The 17809-nt window shown below is 42.5% G+C and overlaps 2 protein-coding genes across 2 annotated transcripts; both read right to left on the bottom strand.

Moving 5' to 3' along the window:
- Nucleotides 1-4519: 4519 nt before the first annotated feature.
- Nucleotides 4520-5589, bottom strand: LOC141608333 (uncharacterized). Its single transcript, XM_074427694.1, has 2 exons — nt 5484-5589; nt 4520-5037 (listed from the first exon to the last, which is right to left on the bottom strand). The coding sequence occupies exons 1-2, from the start codon at nt 5587-5589 to the stop codon at nt 4520-4522; spliced, it is 624 nt and encodes a 207-aa protein (XP_074283795.1).
- A 239-nt stretch (nt 5590-5828) lies between these two features.
- On the bottom strand, nt 5829-7666 carry LOC141608332 (uncharacterized). Its single transcript, XM_074427693.1, has 2 exons — nt 7388-7666; nt 5829-6773 (listed from the first exon to the last, which is right to left on the bottom strand). The coding sequence occupies exons 1-2, from the start codon at nt 7664-7666 to the stop codon at nt 5829-5831; spliced, it is 1224 nt and encodes a 407-aa protein (XP_074283794.1).
- Nucleotides 7667-17809: the final 10143 nt, after the last annotated feature.

Raw genomic sequence — 17809 nt, 5'->3', positions numbered from 1 at the left:
GGTAGAATGTAACATTCCGTTTGATGTCTATGAGTGTCTTGATATTGGATTTGCTAGTGGATGATATATTACGGAGCTAGCAGCGTTTGTGGACGGTAGTTGGTAATGTATGGAGTTGGTGTCGAGAGAGATATAATGTGGTGGATACGATATCGTGAGTCATGTTGTGGAGGTAGACACAGTTGGTGGAGTTGGTGTTGGGAGTTCATGTTTTATAGGTTGGGGTTTTGTTTTAAGTTCTTGGTTGCGTTGTTGTGTTTTGATCGGGTTAGTATGTCTGTTTTTATGTATGGGTTGAACTTCGGGGACGAAGTTCTTTTTAAGGAGGGAAGACTGTAATACTACGGTTTTACGAGTCTTAGGGTACTCTATCGAGTGGGGCTTACTCTGTCGAGTAAGTAGTTTTTGACGCAAAACGGGTAGTCTGCCTGTAGGGTACTCGATCGAGTAAGATGGGTACTCGATCGAGTAGGGGGCACTCGATCGAGTAAGTGCCTTACTCGATCGAGTAAGTGTGTTTTACGGGTTTGTTTTGACGGGTTTTGCTAATAACGCGAGATTAATATAAAAGGCTTCCGTCATTTTCTTTAATCACTTTTCACCTTTCTAAACCTTTAAAAAGAAAAAGAAGTTACGTAGTTCTCTCTCGTCGCGTTTTTAGCAAATCCTAATGGCTAGAGTCGTCGGATCGTTAAGTTCTTTACGCCGTTGAGACCGTCGTATTGTGGGTAAGCTCCGAGTATGATTTTTATATTGTTTCATTGAGTTTGGTTAAAACCCTAATTGGGTAGATTTGGGGATTTTTGGGGTTCTTATGATTGTTTGATTAAGGTAGTATTTGTGTGAATGTATGTGTAGGAGGAGGGTTCGTAGAAGAGAGGTTTTGAGACAATTGCTAGATCGTCTGATTCTGTGATTGCTGTTCCAGGTAGGGTTTCCCTACTCGGTATTAATTACATGATGTGTGTAGTGATTGTGCTTTAGTTGTTGATTTCATATTGTTTATTGTTTCAGACGGTTGTTGATGTTGTATTGTGGTTACTGTTTAACTGTCTATGTTCTTCGGGGTGCGTTCCTGGCTGAGTGGAGTCACTTGCGGGAGTGGCTTCACGCCCTTGATTCGCCTTCTGTGGAACCCGCTGTAACAGCAAATTTTGTATCGCAAAATAAATGTAATACAAAATAGGAAACAAATGAATTTTTATTAATATCAGAAAGTTTATGTGTACAATCTCTAATGTATCCTCTGATTCTAAATGTCGTAGTAGATCACGTAAACGCTGTCTGTAGTAGAGGCGCGAACGTTGTATTTGAATGACACCTGTAGAGGTTGTATGCACTCTGTAGGAGGTGTCGATTTGTATTCTTGAGAGGGTCACTGCGACTTGTTCTCTCTTAAATGTTGTAGCTTGAACTTGAATTTCTTGGGCAGGCGGCACAGTTTTGGTGTGCTTGTTGACTGCTTGCAGAGGTGTCTTGCAGAGGGAATTTATAGAGCTTTTATGTCTTCTTCTCTCTGAATTTTATGATTATGATTTCTCTCTTCTGAAATGAATGGGAATAGCTCTATTTATAGAGTTTTAATTCCCCTTGGTGGACTTTGGCATTCACAGGCCCATTTATGGGTTTATTAGTGAATTTGGCCCAAATTTGATCTTTTTCGGGTCTAATGATCCGGATAACCCATTTTGTAATCCGTGTCGATCCGTATTTCATTTAATCGGGGCAAATTAATCAAATTGAGCTAAAATTTAATATTAACTCAGATTCAACTGATTTATTTTATTTATTCGGCACATTAATAAATTTTCCGTGCCTACAAATTGCCCCCTCGGGACCTTGTCACGTGCACCTTTGGTGTCTTGATGTGGCGAGGTCTCGATTCATTTTGGCTTTGACTTGGAAGTCTATACGCACCCAAACTTGTCGCAAGGATGACCCATTTTTTTTTAACGTCACTCTATCAGTATTTTGATTTGGCGAGTGAGCTTTTTTTTTTTTTTTTTCTTTGACTTGAAAATCACGGTACCTTAACTTATCGTAGAGGTAGTCCATTTTTCTAACAATGTCACCCCGTCATTATCTAACTTCGCGGGTGAATTTTTTGTTTAACTTGGAAGTCGAGGAATACCCAAATTTGTCGTAAGGGTAATAATTTTTTTTTTTTAACGTCACCCTGTCATTATCTGACTTGGCGGTTGACATATTTTTTGTTTGACTTGAAAATCGAGTAGTCATAAAGGTAGCAAATCAGTGATATACTAGTGTTTGACTTCGAAGTCGAGATCACGTGACGCAAATCGCTAACTGCATGTGAACTTCGTGCCATCACAACTCCACATATCAAACTTTAGGCCCAAATTCATAGTTGAGCTACTCAGGAAAGTGGAAACATTCAAATTATAGCAATACGGAGTTTCCTTAATTTTGCCGTTTCTTTTCCTTTGTCCACAAGCCTTTGAAAATAGGGTTTAGAGACCACCACATGCCTATTTATACCTAACCGACTTGGATCTCATGCTCATTGATAACTCATCTCCAACGCTGATAACATTCGTCCGCCGTCGAAGATTCTGAATGATACCGGTATGTGCGTAGTTTCTATACTGAAGCGCTGCTTTCTTCTTATAAGTTTTAATTTCTAGCCATGATTATTATTTCATGATCATCTTTCACTTTTGTTTGACTATCCGTGAGCCGTAAGTTTGTCCCAAAACTTACCGTAATAATCTCAGACCAGTTTCAATCTTATATTCATGGAGATGCCTTTTCAAGGCGGTGGACTGGTCGCGCAATTCCGTCATCGAATACGGTAGCTTCCTCCTTATCCCTTTTCTTTAGACTCAATTCACGTACTACCTTCTGAATGCTTGAACTAACCCAGTTTTCTTTAAAAAAAATTGATTGATCAATATCTAACCATGTTCCCCAGTCAATTAAAAAGCAGGAGTTTACTCTTTCTAAATTTCAGCAACATTTAATCGTTGCACTACCGTAAATATTCAACGACTTCGAACACGACGAAGTCTGCCGCTTTTTATGGGGCTGTCGGAATCTTTTATTTTGGTCTCATACAGCAGAATAACAATGACACCGCTGGATAAGGAGGCGAGGGCACACGCACCAAGCTACGCTGCCCAGCCGCTTGCACTACTACGAGGTTGGTGCTGAGGACTTGTGTACTCCTTGAGGTTGTGAGATGGTGAGGACAAAAAATTAGTACCGGATTCAGTGGTTCACTGGAGCATGCCTCTGCGTACGCAAATTGAGCTTTGTTTGAGGACAATAAAGAGAACGCCAGTCTGAGTGCTGATGAATGAAAATGTTCAATTCCATGTATCAGCTTCTATTGTGAGAGATGTGGTTGCTTTTTTTGTCTTTTGTTTGGTGAATTTCAACCATTTTTTTTTGTTTTATAAAATTCCTCATGATGTTAACCATTGTCACGTACCAAGTAAAGACATGCGTTATTAACTATGTATTTTCACACGCATTAATTTTACGTAATGGATTGGCCCTTAATTAAGAGTCTATCTATTATAGTCTTTTCAGGTGAGGTGATACATATCCTTTATTCCCCTTTTCTTAGAGCTTTATATAGACAACATTATAACATAATGTACATATTCATTGCGCAGGTTGTTGCTTGTACTCTTGTTTGTTGGCCAAAATTTTTGCAGGCCTGCAGTTCTTCAAATCAGGCTTTATCAACCTACGTGGATTCACTCCGGTCGGATCATTTCGACTCTCTTTGAAGTTGTCATGCAATGTACCCGATCCGTCGACCGCATGATGATTAAGAGTTATTTCGGTTGGATCATTTCGACTCTCCTTGGATTTGTCACGCAACGTACCTAATTCGTCGACCGCTTGAAGATGTGGAAATTACTCCGGTCGGATCATTTCGATTCTCCTTTGGAGTATCATGCAATGTACCCGATTCGTCGACTGCGAGAGCAAAAGACCGCAAGCTACTCCGAGTCAGATCATTTCGACTCTCTTAGGAGATGTCATGCATTGTACCTGACTCGTCGACAGGAAGAACAAGACGGCGAGCTACTCTCCTAGGAGATGTCATGCAGTGTACCTGACTTGTCGACTCCAAGAGGGTACGCAATGAATTAAGTCAACATAGTTCAAAGATTGAAGATGTTTGTTTGGAGGTGTGGCTGCACTTGAGCTACATGTTCACCCAAGCTGCCTACGTACCTGTAAAGCACGAAGCACTTTACAAGATCAAGCCGACGTAGTTCATAAAGAGGGATGATATTTGTTTGGAAGTGTGGCTGCACTTGAGCTACATGTTCACTCAAGCTGCCTACGTACCTGTAAAGCACGAAGCACTTTACAAGATCAAGCCGACGTAGTTCATAAAAGGGAAGGACATTTTTTTTTTATTTTTTTTTTTGGTATGCAGTTTAACCTCTTACTTAGGAGCTTTGGTGTGCAGTTTAAGCTCTTGCTTAGGAGCCTTGGTGTGCAGTTTAAGCTCTTGCTTAGGAGCCTTCATTGTTGAGCCTCAAGAATAGTAGCGCTTCAAGAATTTTCCGTTGATTGGACCGACACGCACACCGTCTTCATCAACAATCTTATAAGCACCATTTGTGTAGACCTCCTGTACCACGTATGGACCATCCCACTTAGAGGTGAATTTACCAACTGGCTTGTGAGAGGTGATGATTGGCCTTCGTACTGCAAGGACGAGGTCTCCTACTTGGAAAGAACGAGGGCGCACCTTTTTGTTGAATGCGCGTGACAACCTTGCTTGATAACATTGGAGCTTTTGTTGAGCCTCTAGTCTCTTTTCATCGAGAGCTTCCAACTCTGCTAATCGCAACTTGTCATTCTCATCATCTGTGAGTCCCTCCTGAATAGCGATGCGTAAGGAAGGTATCTGCAACTCCAAAGGCAGCACGGCCTCCACTCCATACACCAATGCATACGGGGTTGCTTGAGTAGGTGTTTTGTATGTGGTACGGTATACCCATAACGCCTCACCAATTCTTTCATGCCAATCTCGCTTTGACTTTGCTACTACTTTTCTCAACAAGTTTCAAAGAGTTTTATTGAAGGCTTCAGCCAAACCATTTGCAGAGGCATTGTACATGGATGACTTGTATTGTTTGAACTTGAATTTTTCTCCCAGACTTGTCATCAGATGGTTGAAAAATTGTTTCCCATTGTCAGTTGTGATACGTTGAGGTACACCATATCTGTAGATAATTTGGGTTCTAATGAAGTCCACAACATTTTCTTTCTTCACTTCCCGTAGTGTGATGGCTTCTGCCCATTTTGAGAAATAGTCAGTGGCGGCGAGGATATACTCGTGTCCATTTGAGGCCTTTGGAGTAAGAGGTCCCACAACATCAAGTCCCCAAGCTTCAAAAGGCCATGAAGAAACAGTAGGATGCAACGGCTCCGGCGGTTGGTGTATGAAGTTTGCGTAGAGCGACGGGGTTCACATTTTTTCGCAAAGTCAATACAATCTTGCACCATGGTTGGCCAGTAATACCCCATTCTCTTTACACGATCATGAAGTTTAGGCCCGGATTGATGAGCACCACAAATGCCAGAATGAGCTTCATGCATTGCTTCAGTAGCTTCGTCCTTGCTTAGACACCTCAACCATTGGCACGAGAAAGAACGTCGTAGAGCGTCCCTTTATAGTGAATAAGCTTTGGAGCACGTCGACGTATCTCAACCTTGTATGCGGGATCATCAGGTAATTTTTGGTGGTCCAAGAAATCAATGATAGGTTGACGTCAATCATCTTCATCGGTTGTGTGTAGACGCATATCATGTTGGTTGTGTCTACATTTTCTTCTCCTTCAAGCAAAGATCTCGCCCAACGGTTTGCAGATCGGGACTTGCATAGACTCTTCTGCCCCCAGTGCCAAAGTGGCTGCAAGATTAGCAAGCGCGTCAGCCAACTTATTGGCACTCCTTGCTACATGACCAACATGGATGTCGTCAAGTTGATTCAGCAGTTGTAATGCCCGTTGATGGTAGGGGATCAAGTCTTCCTTTTTCACTTCATATTCACCAAGGACTTGGTTGACCACTAACTCTGAGTCTCCGTAGATGTCCATATCCCTGACGCCTATTTCAATCGCCATTTGAAGGCCGAGTATAAGGGCTTGGTATTCTGCCATATTATTTGTACACAACTGAGTGAGTGTAAAGGCATATGGCATAAGATGATTTTGTGGAGTTACGAATACAACTCCAGCTCCAGCTCCATCTTGCCTTGCAGCACCGTCAAAGTACATTTGCCATGGAGGTAGGACGTCTACATAGAAAATTTCTTCTCCTGGGAGGTCATCTGAAATTTCCCACTCTGCTGGCACTGGATGATCAGCAAAGAAGTCGGCGATAGCTTGACCCTTCACAGCCTTTTGAGGCACGAACACCAAGTCATACTGCTTAAGCAACATTGCCCATTTCGCAAGTCTTCCAGACAAGACTGGTCTTGAGAGTATGTACTTGATTGGATTAGCTTTTGAGACCACATGTATGGTATGCGCCTGCATATAGTGCCTCAACTTCTGGATGGCAAACACCAAAGCAAGACATATCTTCTCTATAGGCGCGTAATTCAACTCAGCTCCAACCAAGGTACGACTCAGGTAGTAGAGTGCTCTCTCCTTGCGGTCTTCAATTTCTTGAGCACAATTTCCCCCAGTGAGCGTTCTTGTGCTGCAATGTAGAGGACCAGTGGTCTTCCTGGAATTGGTGCCCCCAGCACTGGCGCGCTGGCCAAGTACTTCTTGATGCTATCAAAAGCATTTTTGCATTTTTCATCCCATTGAAATGGAGCATCCTTTTTCATGAGATGGCTAAACGGCTGGCAACGCCCGGCTAAGTTAGAGATGAACTTTCGGATGTATGCCAAACGTCCTTGCAATCCGCGCAACTCTTTCAATGTCTTTGGTTCCGGCATTTCGTTGATAGCTCTGATTTTTGTTTGGTCAATTTCAATGCCTCTATGCCTGACCACAAAACCTAAGAACTTCCCAGATGTGACTCCAAATGCGCACTTGAGTGGATTCATCTTGAGTTGACATTTTCTAAGTCTTTCAAAGACGGTTCGAAGGTCTTTGATATGGTCTTCTCTTTTCTTTGATTTGACAACCACGTCATCAACATAACACTCTATTGTTTTATGCAGCATGTCATCAAAGATGTTTTGCATTGCGCGTTGGTACGTAGCTCCAGCGTTCTTCAATCCAAACGGCATGACCGTGTAGCAGAAGATCCCTTTTGGGGTTCGAAAACCTGTTGCTTCTTGATCTTCAGGTGCCATATGTATTTGATTGTAACCAGCAGTACAATCCATGAATGAGAGGGCTTCATGACCAGTGGTTGCGTCAATCATCAACTCTGTAACTGGCAAAGGGAAGTCATCCTTTGGGCATGCATCATTAAGGTCTCTGAAGTCGACACATATGCGCAGTTGTCCATTCTTGTTTCTGACCGGGACAATGTTTGCTATCCAGGTAGAATATTTGACTTCTCGAATGAAACCTGCTTCAATGAGTTTATTGACTTCCTTTTCAATTTCAGGTACAAGCTCCGGCCTGAAACGACGTTGAGGTTGCTTTTTGGGGTTGGTGCCTTTCTTGATTGCTAGACGATGAACTGCAATTTTTGGGCTGAGTCCAGGCATCTCTTTATAGCTCCAAGCGAAGACATCTTTGTACTCGACCAACAACTTGTAGTACTCCTCTTCTTCTTCCTTAGTCAGTAGAGCACTGACATAAATGGGCCGAGGATCTTCAATAGTTCCCAAGTTGAGTTCCTTGAGTTCATCTACGATCGATTGCCCCCGTCTTCAAGTGTTTCGGGGGCTTCATCCGCCTCAACTTCTTCGTTCTCGTCGGTATCTCTTCTCGTGATGTGATATGACGACGTTGTAATTTCTAAGTCACTTGACTTCTTTGTATCACAGGGACGTGAAGATGAAGGCACAAGCTCTTCGGCATTCTTTTGCTGGCCAGTAAGAACTAGTACGCGCCTCCTTGATTTGAGTGGCTCATGTTGGATGATATCCACTACTTGCATACGCTTCATACGAGATGGTATTGCGCTTCTCAAGTCATCACTTACTCTTACTTCTTCTTCATTTTGTGTTGCAGAAGTTGAGAGAGGACGAACCTTGCCACTATTCTTCTTGGGAGCCCCTAGTCGACTGAAGACTGTTTTTGATGGACCGCCCAAGCGTTCATGTATTGCGCCCTTCTTGTTTATGCGCAACAAAGGAGTTGACACTTTGACTTTACTTTCTCCTTGATTGCCAAGCCTAGCAAATACAGAAATGTGTTTGGTTGAAGCACTTGGTCTCCCTAACCTTGTGAATATAGAAGGGTGACACTTCTCTGCAGGTGGACTTATTCGATCGAAGCGAAGATGGATGCATCTTTTCCTCTCCTTCATTTTCTTCGACCTCTTCTCTTTGTGATGTCGAGAAGACGCAGAGAGCCCTTTTCTACGAGCACCAATCTTCACAGGCGCAGGAGACTCATATCCGAGCCCGGCCCTGGTCACCATGAAGCTCCCATCTTGCTTGAACACTTCATGTTGCGCTTTGTTCAGACCGTACGGCTCAACTTCTATAACTTTGCCGAGAGGAGTCGGATTTGTAAAGTCATATCCAGCCTTTGCCAGTAGCTTGTAAGCATTGGAATCAAATATCCCCTTGTTTCCCTCACTTGACGATTTTGGATGAACAGACGAAACCATTCGGAGGAGGTCTCACAATCTTCGTTTGAGATGAACTTGGTAGAGGTGTAACGACTTTGGCCACCCATTCCCGCTTGAACATCGACTTGACTTTTTATCCTTAGGCTCTGTCTTTGGTGTTAGACACTCTGTAAAAGGACTCTCCCCATCTTTGCGGCGAGACTTCGGGATGTAGCGTAGTACTGGTGGTGTAGTTTTCTGCGTCGTCTCTTGCTTCTTGGGTGATGCGGCAGGAGTAGCTGTTTTGCTGGCCTTGTCTACATCTTTCTTAACATCATTTTCTTTAGCAGGATTTGCAGCACTATCTTCTTTGATGATGTTCTTTTCCCGCTTACCCCCTTTTCCTGTTGAAGAGATGGTGGTTGGCATGAACTCACTGGAAGTACCATTCTCTTCAAAGAATTTTGCGTCAGCGAAGAAAGAGTCGACCTTAGAGAAGGGTTTGGCGTCTCCGTCTATCTTCCTTTCACCACCACGGTAATATTTCAAGCATTGATGGAGGGTTGAGGCGACAACTCCGTTTTCGTGCTTCCAAGGTCGTCCCAGCAATAGTTTGAACGATGTCTTGCCATCCATGACATGGAACAACGTGTCGGAAGAAAGATCACCCATGGTAAGGTTCACGCGGATCATGCCAACTGCGCGCTCCCCATTCAAGTTGAAACCATGAATCATTGTTCGACTACTGGAGAGTTCATCCATCGTGATCCCTAATTCATTCATAGTGGCTTTTGGCATGAGATTGACTCCTGAGCCTCCATCTATTAAGATGCGCTTGACCTTTTGCCCCCGGATGTACCCGGACACATAAAGTGGCCTGTTGTGAGGTTTGGATCCAAGAAGTAAATCCTCATCCCGAAAAACTCAAGGTGCGTTGCAGAGACACATCCAGTTGATTGCTCAAGAGGCTCAATTTTTTCTTTCATCTTGCCCGCATACAACTCAGGCTTCTCAAGTCCTTGAATTATCAGCTGACGCTTCTCTTTAGGTAGATGAAAGATTTGCTTCCATCCCATGTTTGTAGGAAGGGCGTGAAGAGCAGCCACTATTTCGTTCTCCTTTTCAGAATGCAACTGTTGAGGCAATACCGTATCATCTGGGCCTCCTTCCTCTATATTATTTTTATCATCACCACCTTCCGTAGCTGAGACGGTGTACACGGTAACCTTGTTTAAGAAGTCTTGTGGGAAAAATTCTTTTAAGGTGACGGGACTCGGTGGTTCCTGCTCAAGTATATCGATAGGCAAGACATGTGGTTTGACCACTGTTTTGGACTTTCTCTTTCCCTTCGTCTTGCGAGATTTCGTCCTTTTTTATTGTTTTCTTCGACGATGAACAAGTTGCGCTATCTGTCTTGTTTGTTTCTTTGACTTCTTGCGCGTAACCAAAGTCCAACCTTCATCGTCATCTTCATGCTTCTTTTCCTCATTCTTATTCTGAGGAGGTAGTTTTTCTTCCAATGACATTGGAGGTAGCGACGGCAATGACTCTTGGATCTGTAATGCCACAGGCTCAAAACTTCCGAACTGCAACATATACACACATTGTCCTTGCTGTGTAATTGGCTCGTCAAGTTGTTCCAGGACTACAGTAGTTTGATTTGTGGTTACTGTGTCCTCCAAATCAAGAATGATCTTCCCTTCCTTGGAGAGCTGCATGATCTTATCCTTGAGTGTTATACACTTTTCAATAGGGTGACTCACCAGCCTGTGATAACGACAGTAATTGGGATCGTTTGTCTTGTTTGCTTGCTCAGGGCGCTTCGACTCTGGCAATTGTATAACCTTCTTCTCTAAGAGGTCATCGAGCATTCCGGACAAGTCGAGAATCTGGGAATGGGTATTTCTTAGCCTGCAACTCCTTCAATGTAGGCTTGTCTCGTTGGTAGTTGTAAGAGAATGACTCTTTCTTCTTTTCATACTTAGGCTTTGACGAGATTTTGTGGTGCACTGTTTTTGGTTTCGACGACCATTGTTTCCTTTGTCGACGATTTGGAGTTCTTATCATTTTTCTTGAACTCCTTCTTTTCACTTGGCACCTTAGAAGAACTTGGTCGATCACTACCATGTTCTTTGATTGTGATCTCCATGTCATGGGCGCGGGTAGCCAGGTCTTGGAAGCTCTTTGGCATGATCCCTTTCAGGATGTAAAGAATGTCCCATTTCATCCCGTTGACGCACATTTCAATCTGCGACGCTTCACTTAAGCGATCCTTGCATTCCGGACTCAGCGCACGCCACTGTTGATGTAATCGACGAGCGGTGCTCATCTTGCCATTGAGTTGTCTTTGTCAATTCGCTCATGCCGACGACACGTCCTGGTGTCTTTGTAGAATCTGTTGAGGAATTCATCTTCCATGTGACCCCAGCTGTCAATTGACTCGAGTCCAAATCGTGTACCGTCGAACGCGATCCCTTTGAGCGAACGAACGAATCGCTTCACCAAACGATCACCTTCTGTTCCAAAGCATTGTTGCATGTCTCGACGAAGTGGGCGATGTGTTGCTTTGGGTTCCCCTTCCCGTCGGCTGTTGAAACTTTGGAGGCCGATAGCCGAGATGGCATGCGCAGATGTCAATCCTCTTAGTGTAAGGCTTGATGTAGCGTCCACTACTTGTCGAGCTATCATCCAACTGACACTTGATCGTCTTGGCTATTAACTCCTGCAGCTTCTCTTGATGAAGTTGTTGATCTCATTTTTTGGCTTTTCCCTATCCTCGCCAACTTCTCTATCGCTATCATCATCCCTATCGGTGTCACCATGCTCGCTCTCGGCCTTCCTGTCACGGAGTGCCACCACCTCTTTTTGGAGCTCATCAATTTTTTTGTTCTTTTCTTCATTTTCCTTCATCATCTTCTCAAGGAGTTCATTCATTTTCTGCATTCGATCCTCAAGAGTATCACCACTTATCACCATGACTGAAGCGACGCTAGGAGTTGATGTTTCTTTCTTCTTTGGCGACGCCTTGGATTTGCAGGGGGAAGCCTTTTTGTCAACCTTAACACTTCTAGTCTCCTCGCGTGAAGGAGAAGAGGCGGCCAGGAGCGCTGTAGCAGCAGCAGCTATGGAGGCGACAGAGAACTTGCGCGGCCTAGTTGGGACGTGTGCAGAGCGTAGACTGGCAGCAGCAGCATTGACAGCAGCCTTCTTCGCCATTCCTCTTGTGGAGATGCCAACTGACTGCGTAGCAGGGGAGGTAGCAGCAATGGGGGTACCCTGCAGGATATCTGCGTAGGTCTTCTTGGATGGACTGGAGGAGATGCTTTGCTTAGTAGACATCTTCTTGTTTTGGTAGACTTGAATAAAACAGCAGTAGAGATGAGAGGTAGAGATTTTCACGTCGGGTTCACCAAAATTTGTAACAGCAAATTTTGTATCGCAAAATAAATGTAATACAAAATAGGAAACAAATGAATTTTTATTAATATCAGAAAGTTTATGTGTACAATCTCTAATGTATCCTCTGATTCTAAATGCCGTAGTAGATCACGTAAACGCTGTTTGTAGTAGAGGCGCGAACGTTGTATTTGAATGACACCTGTAGAGGTTGTATGCACTCTGTAGGAGGTGTCGATTTGTATTCTTGAGAGGGTCACTGCGACTTGTTCTCTCTTAAATGTTGTAGCTTGAACTTGAATTTCTTGGGCAGGCGGCACAGTTTTGGTGTGCTTGTTGACTGCTTGCAGAGGTGTCTTGCAGAGGGAATTTATAGAGCTTTTATGTCTTCTTCTCTCTGAATTTTATGATTATGATTTCTCTCTTCTGAAATGAATGGGAATAGCTCTATTTATAGAGTTTTAATTCCCCTTGGTGGACTTTGGCATTCACAGGCCCATTTATGGGTTTATTAGTGAATTTGGCCCAAATTTGATCTTTTTCGGGTCTAATGATCCGGATAACCCATTTTGTAATCCGTGTCGATCCGTATTTCATTTAATCGGGGTAAATTAATCAAATTGAGCTAAAATTTAATATTAACTCAGATTCAACTGATTTATTTTATTTATTCGGCACATTAATAAATTTTCCGTGCCTGCACCCGCCACAGAAGGGATGTTCACATTAAGGAACATGGGTTTATCGCTCGATGAGATGAGCGGGGCTTAGGTGGGAACGGCTGCGGTCCCCCACTGGCGGTGTGGAGTACCTGTTGCGATGGATACTCTGGCAGGGCTACACACTTTAGTGTGTAGTCAGTTGTGTGAAGATTGATGATGGAGACTGGGGATTGATGCGTTGTTTGAGCTGTTTGGCATTTGTTTCGTATTGGTTTGTATTGTGTAATTAGTACTGACCCCGTTTAAATGTTTTAAAAACTGTGGTGATCCATTCGGGGATGGTGAGCAGTTATCGAGCAGGTATGATATGACGCGTATGGGATAGCTGGGATGAGTCATCACGTGGCAGTTAGAAGTCTTCCGATGTGTCAGACGATGTTTTATAGTTTTGATAGTTTTATCAGTAGACCGTCTAGGAACCTTGTACTTCAGTTTAACAGTTTTTGTTTTGAACATGTAATCACTTTAAACTATATTGTTATTTAAAATATGTTCCGCTATTGTCACGTGATTATCATTGCCTTGGGTAACCGATATGGTGACGTTTCTATACCTGAGTGGTCCTGGTAAGGCACTTGGAGTATGGGGGTGTCACACCTACACTCAAGATTACTCCGAGGAGCGCAAGTCTTAAGGAGACAAAGTGGTAAAACAAGCAAACGAATCCAGCGGGAGAGATCACTAGGGGAACCAGCCACATCATCCAGGGCTCCTTTCAAATCCCGAGCAAACCCAAGACGATACTTAGGAGGAATAGATTTCACGGTGCAAAGGCCCAAAGACAATAAACGGTCAAGCGAAGATATAGACCACTGAACAAGCTCAACACTATCATCAGAAGAAACCGAAGTAGAACGAGCCTTTGGTCTTGGAATACCATAAATATGAAAGCTGTAGAGGCCATCAATACACTCCGGAGGCATCACAATATCACCCCGACTATGCCGACATCTAGCGCGAGTTGTACGAGTTTTAAAGCATACCCCACACAACCAAAGCCCCATCCGCTTCAAAGTACTCACGGCATTAGAGAAAACAGTCAGACTATCAACAAGAGTTTGACATGTAAGCTCTAAAGCACCATAATGACAATGTCGGACCTGAAAATGTTTCTGCCATGCAGCCTTAGTAAGGCCTCTACCAAAACCATCCGGACATGCATGAAGACTCGAAAAAGGACAGTGACACCGTACAAGTCAGGCATGAAGGAACACACCACCAACCTGCACAGAAAACTATAGAGCCACCAACAACCACCACCCGAATGGAAACCACTAAACAGGCTCACGCACAAGCAGCTAAGAGCTCAAAGTGTACCCGCTACCAGCATCCAAAAGGGCAGCCCAGCTGACCACCAACGCACCACATACTCCGGTGATGATCAATAAGCAACCGAGAACACCAACACAACCACAAAGGCAGGCGGCAAACGAACCCAAACCCCACAGCACCCGCTACCCGTAACACCCACACAACCAGCAGCGACAGAGGTGGCAGAGGTGATCGGACACCGGAGAACAGAGAGAAACAGATTCCAGCAACACGGGAAGAAGAAAAGAAAACCCTAACCGAAAAAAAAAAAAAAAAAAAAATGGCAGGCACTTACCGGCAAAGGATCGTAGGGCAGAGCCGTCAAACCACCATGTTAGACCGGCGACGTGAGGTCTGGTGGCCCAATGGTGGTGGCAGAGGGAATAACCGGCGCAGAAAACGACAGAAAACCCCGACAATGACAAACCCTCCCTCACGATATCCCTGGAAACGACAGCAGCCATATGAACAGCCAACAATCACCACCCTGACCGGTGACGTGAGGTCTAAAGGTCGGCGTGGTGTGGTGGTTGGCAGCCTACGACGGCAGGACACAAAAACGCGATGCCCTATTCCTCAATCTCTCTGACACGAAACACCCACAAACCCTAAACAGCACCCGCCGATGACCCCAAAGCCGGTGTGAGGCGGCAGTCACGGTGGTGAAGATTAGGGTGATAGTGAACGTCGACGGCAGCAGCAGCTAGGAATCGCGTGATCGCCAGGAATCGCCTCTCCCTCCCCTATCTCTCTCTCTCTATTATTATTATTATTATTATTATTATTATTATTATTATTATTATTATTATTATTATTATTATTTGGTTCAGTTCAGCTCCATTCAGTTCAGTTCAGTTCAATTCAGCTCCATTCAGTTCAGCTTCATTCAGTTCAGCTTCATTCAGTTCAATTCAGCTCTAAAAAGCCAGAAAAAACAGGGCCTAAGTGTAACATTCTCATTTTCGTCAAGTGGTTGCAAAACCATGCAACAGTGCACTGCACTTTGGTTTCTGATACTACCGTATGGAGGAATGTTTATACGAAAATTTTAAGTCTTAAAATCTTTACAAATTTAATATTGTCAAAGCTTTAACATTTGAATCTTCAAAGTTCAAAACAAATCTGAAATTTTAAGTCACTAATCTTTATTGATAAAACCTCTAGATTTGTACATTTGCTTTTTACCAAAATGGTAAGTTGAACTTGTCAACGTTCTAAAGCTAGAAAAGTTTTTTGCCAATTTGGTAAAGTGTCACATGTTGAGTGTTTTGGGAAGTATTTTTTGATTTTAATCAAAGACTTGTGCCTCAAGCCTAAAGCCTAACACTTACCATCACTCAAAGGCTACCTGTTTTATATTGGATTTAATTAACCTTAATTATACTTCTTAAAGATCAAATCCATTATAAATAGTGTGCCTTAGTTTCATTTATTTCTCAAGACTTTCCAAAGCATTTATTGTAAAACCTTGCAAATCATTTGTGCAGTTAAAGCTTTGTTCTTCAAGTATTTGCAAAACGTTTTTCAGATTTTAAAAGTCTTCGTTTGTTTTCAAAAAGTTGTAAACCTCCGAGTATCGGTTCGCTGCACTGTGACATAATGAGTTTTGTTCCATGATTCTCGTGTTTAAATCTTAATCGTGATCTTCATGTTCATTAAGTGAACCCTTGAGATTCAAAGACTCTGTAAACCTGTGAGAAAGAACACATAAACTCTTGAAGCGGAGTAGCTTTAAGTTTGAGTGCAGTCGGGGTAGATTGGCGAGTTATTTTCATTTGAAAGGTTTAGTTGTTTGAGTAAATTTCTGAACAAGCAATAAAATAACGGTTGGACGTAGGCCTTCGAGTAGAGGCTGAACCAATTTTTAAAAAATTTTGGTTGTTTGTTCATTTACTCATAAGTTATTTCACTTTGCTATTTCTCGTTCATACCTATTCAAGTTCTGTGCCACAGTCAGCTATACTGTGACATAAAAATGTTGTACCATCTTGTGAACTTACAATCTATTAAGTTTCTCAAGGTTTGTACTTTAAGGTTCTCTACTTAAGTTATCAATTAACTAAGTTAAGAACAAATTTTTAAAAAGGTACACCTAATTCACCCCCTCCCCCTCTTAGATGTTTATCGTTCCTAACTCTTCAAACTAGCTCCCTATAATACGTAAGTACAGATTCGAAGTTTCGACATAGAATGCTTATTGAACCATTAAGTACATATATGTATATGGAACAAATATAGGTAATCATTGTGGAACAACTAACTAACAAGTACTGTAATATATAAATAGAGCTTATTTCTCAAAAAAAAAAATATATAAATAGAGCTTAACATGTAAGAAAGACTTATGTCCTTCTATTATACTGTAAATATTTTCTTGAAGAGTTGATCATGATTCGGATCCAACAGGGTCTATATCACCAGTTTCCAAGCTGAAATTTCCTCCAGTGTTGGCGAACCCAATGAAATCTCATCAGGTGCTCCACAAGACTGTGTAATAGGAGTTGAAGGTGTAGAGGTGTGAGAGAGTTTTGTGGTAATATAGCACCGTTTTGAGTGTAAGGTAGCCAAGTTAAGCCACGATTCATGAGAGTTTCCTGACGATTTTTCCATCGACTTAGAGCGTGGCTTCTTATATGTCCTACCGGTGGCATTAGTTAATTTATTTCTATTTTCTCGTTGACTAACAGACTCCGGCATTTCTGGATATTGGATTGTATTACTCTTCATATTCGTTGGATTAATTGTTGATGAAGAAATCTCGGGTTGGTTCATAAGTACCAGACCAGTAAGAGTATTCTGAGTTACATTTGTACCGGCCATCCTCCGAGGTGCAGACAACTGATATGCTTGGTTCATATTAAAACTAATACCATTTTTAACAAATTTATTATAGTACGCAATAGCATTATTCATGTTATGGCGTAGTTTCTGCTTATCACATAGCATCAATTGATTTTCGGCAATGCTCAGCAATTTGATCATTTGTCGGACTGAAACGATGTGTGTCTCAAGGTTGTCACACTCACTGATAGTTTGAACCTCAGAAAACTTACCTTCCATAGCCTTTAACCATTTCTCAAGTTCAGGCAAGTATGAGAGTTTGGCGCGTCTAAACTCATCAATTAGAAGCTGAGACTTATTCGGATTTGTACTTCCAGAATCGGAAATTGCTGACAATTATGATGCACCGGAATAATTTTGAGATACATACTGATGATTCTGCACTACCATATTTCTTGGTTGGATTACAGGAATATTCGGGTTTTAATTAAAGTTCAATTCAGCATAATCGGACTGAACAGTAGGCCTCGAAATCACATTCCCTTCCAACTAATTTCCTGTAACAGATAATGCAGGACGTATATTAGTGGCCTGCGTGAGCTTTTGTTCGATAATCTTTAAATAATCACCGCGGCTTGTTGCCTGTAGAAAGACCTTATGCTCAAACTTTTTTGCTATCTCATCAAGTGACCCAAGACAGGCAAGATCATTAGAACTTGGGGCATAATAATCTTTAAGCCTAGCTAGTCTTGATGAAATTCAACCGACTTTGACAAAAGGGGAGATTTAATCCCCTCAGATCGTCACCGACTTTCATTGAATTCTACCTCCTTAAACAACAATCATAAACTTGACAACATGTTGGTTGGTTACGTTAAGCTGAGAGGTTGGTTGGTTACGTTAAGTTGAAAAAGTGTTGA

Source organism: Silene latifolia, chromosome 10 (assembly GCF_048544455.1).
Source record: "Silene latifolia isolate original U9 population chromosome 10, ASM4854445v1, whole genome shotgun sequence".
Classification (NCBI taxonomy): domain Eukaryota; kingdom Viridiplantae; phylum Streptophyta; class Magnoliopsida; order Caryophyllales; family Caryophyllaceae; genus Silene; species Silene latifolia.
This window is presented reverse-complemented; position numbering and strand designations above follow the sequence as displayed.

Bases quoted from the DNA above. Each gene is read 5' to 3' on its own strand.
- LOC141608333 (XM_074427694.1), bottom strand. From the start codon at position 5,589: ATGCATGAAGCTCATTCTGGCATTTGTGGTGCTCATCAATCCGGGCCT. The intron at 5,038-5,483 runs GTATTGACTTTG...TGTTGAGAAAAG, and splicing joins GCCAACCATGGTGCAAGATT to TAGTAGCAAAGTCAAAGCGA.
- LOC141608332 (XM_074427693.1), bottom strand. From the start codon at position 7,666: ATGCCTGGACTCAGCCCAAAAATTGCAGTTCATCGTCTAGCAATCAAG. The intron at 6,774-7,387 runs GTTACAGAGTTG...TGCTTTTGATAG, and splicing joins AGGATGACTTCCCTTTGCCA to CATCAAGAAGTACTTGGCCA.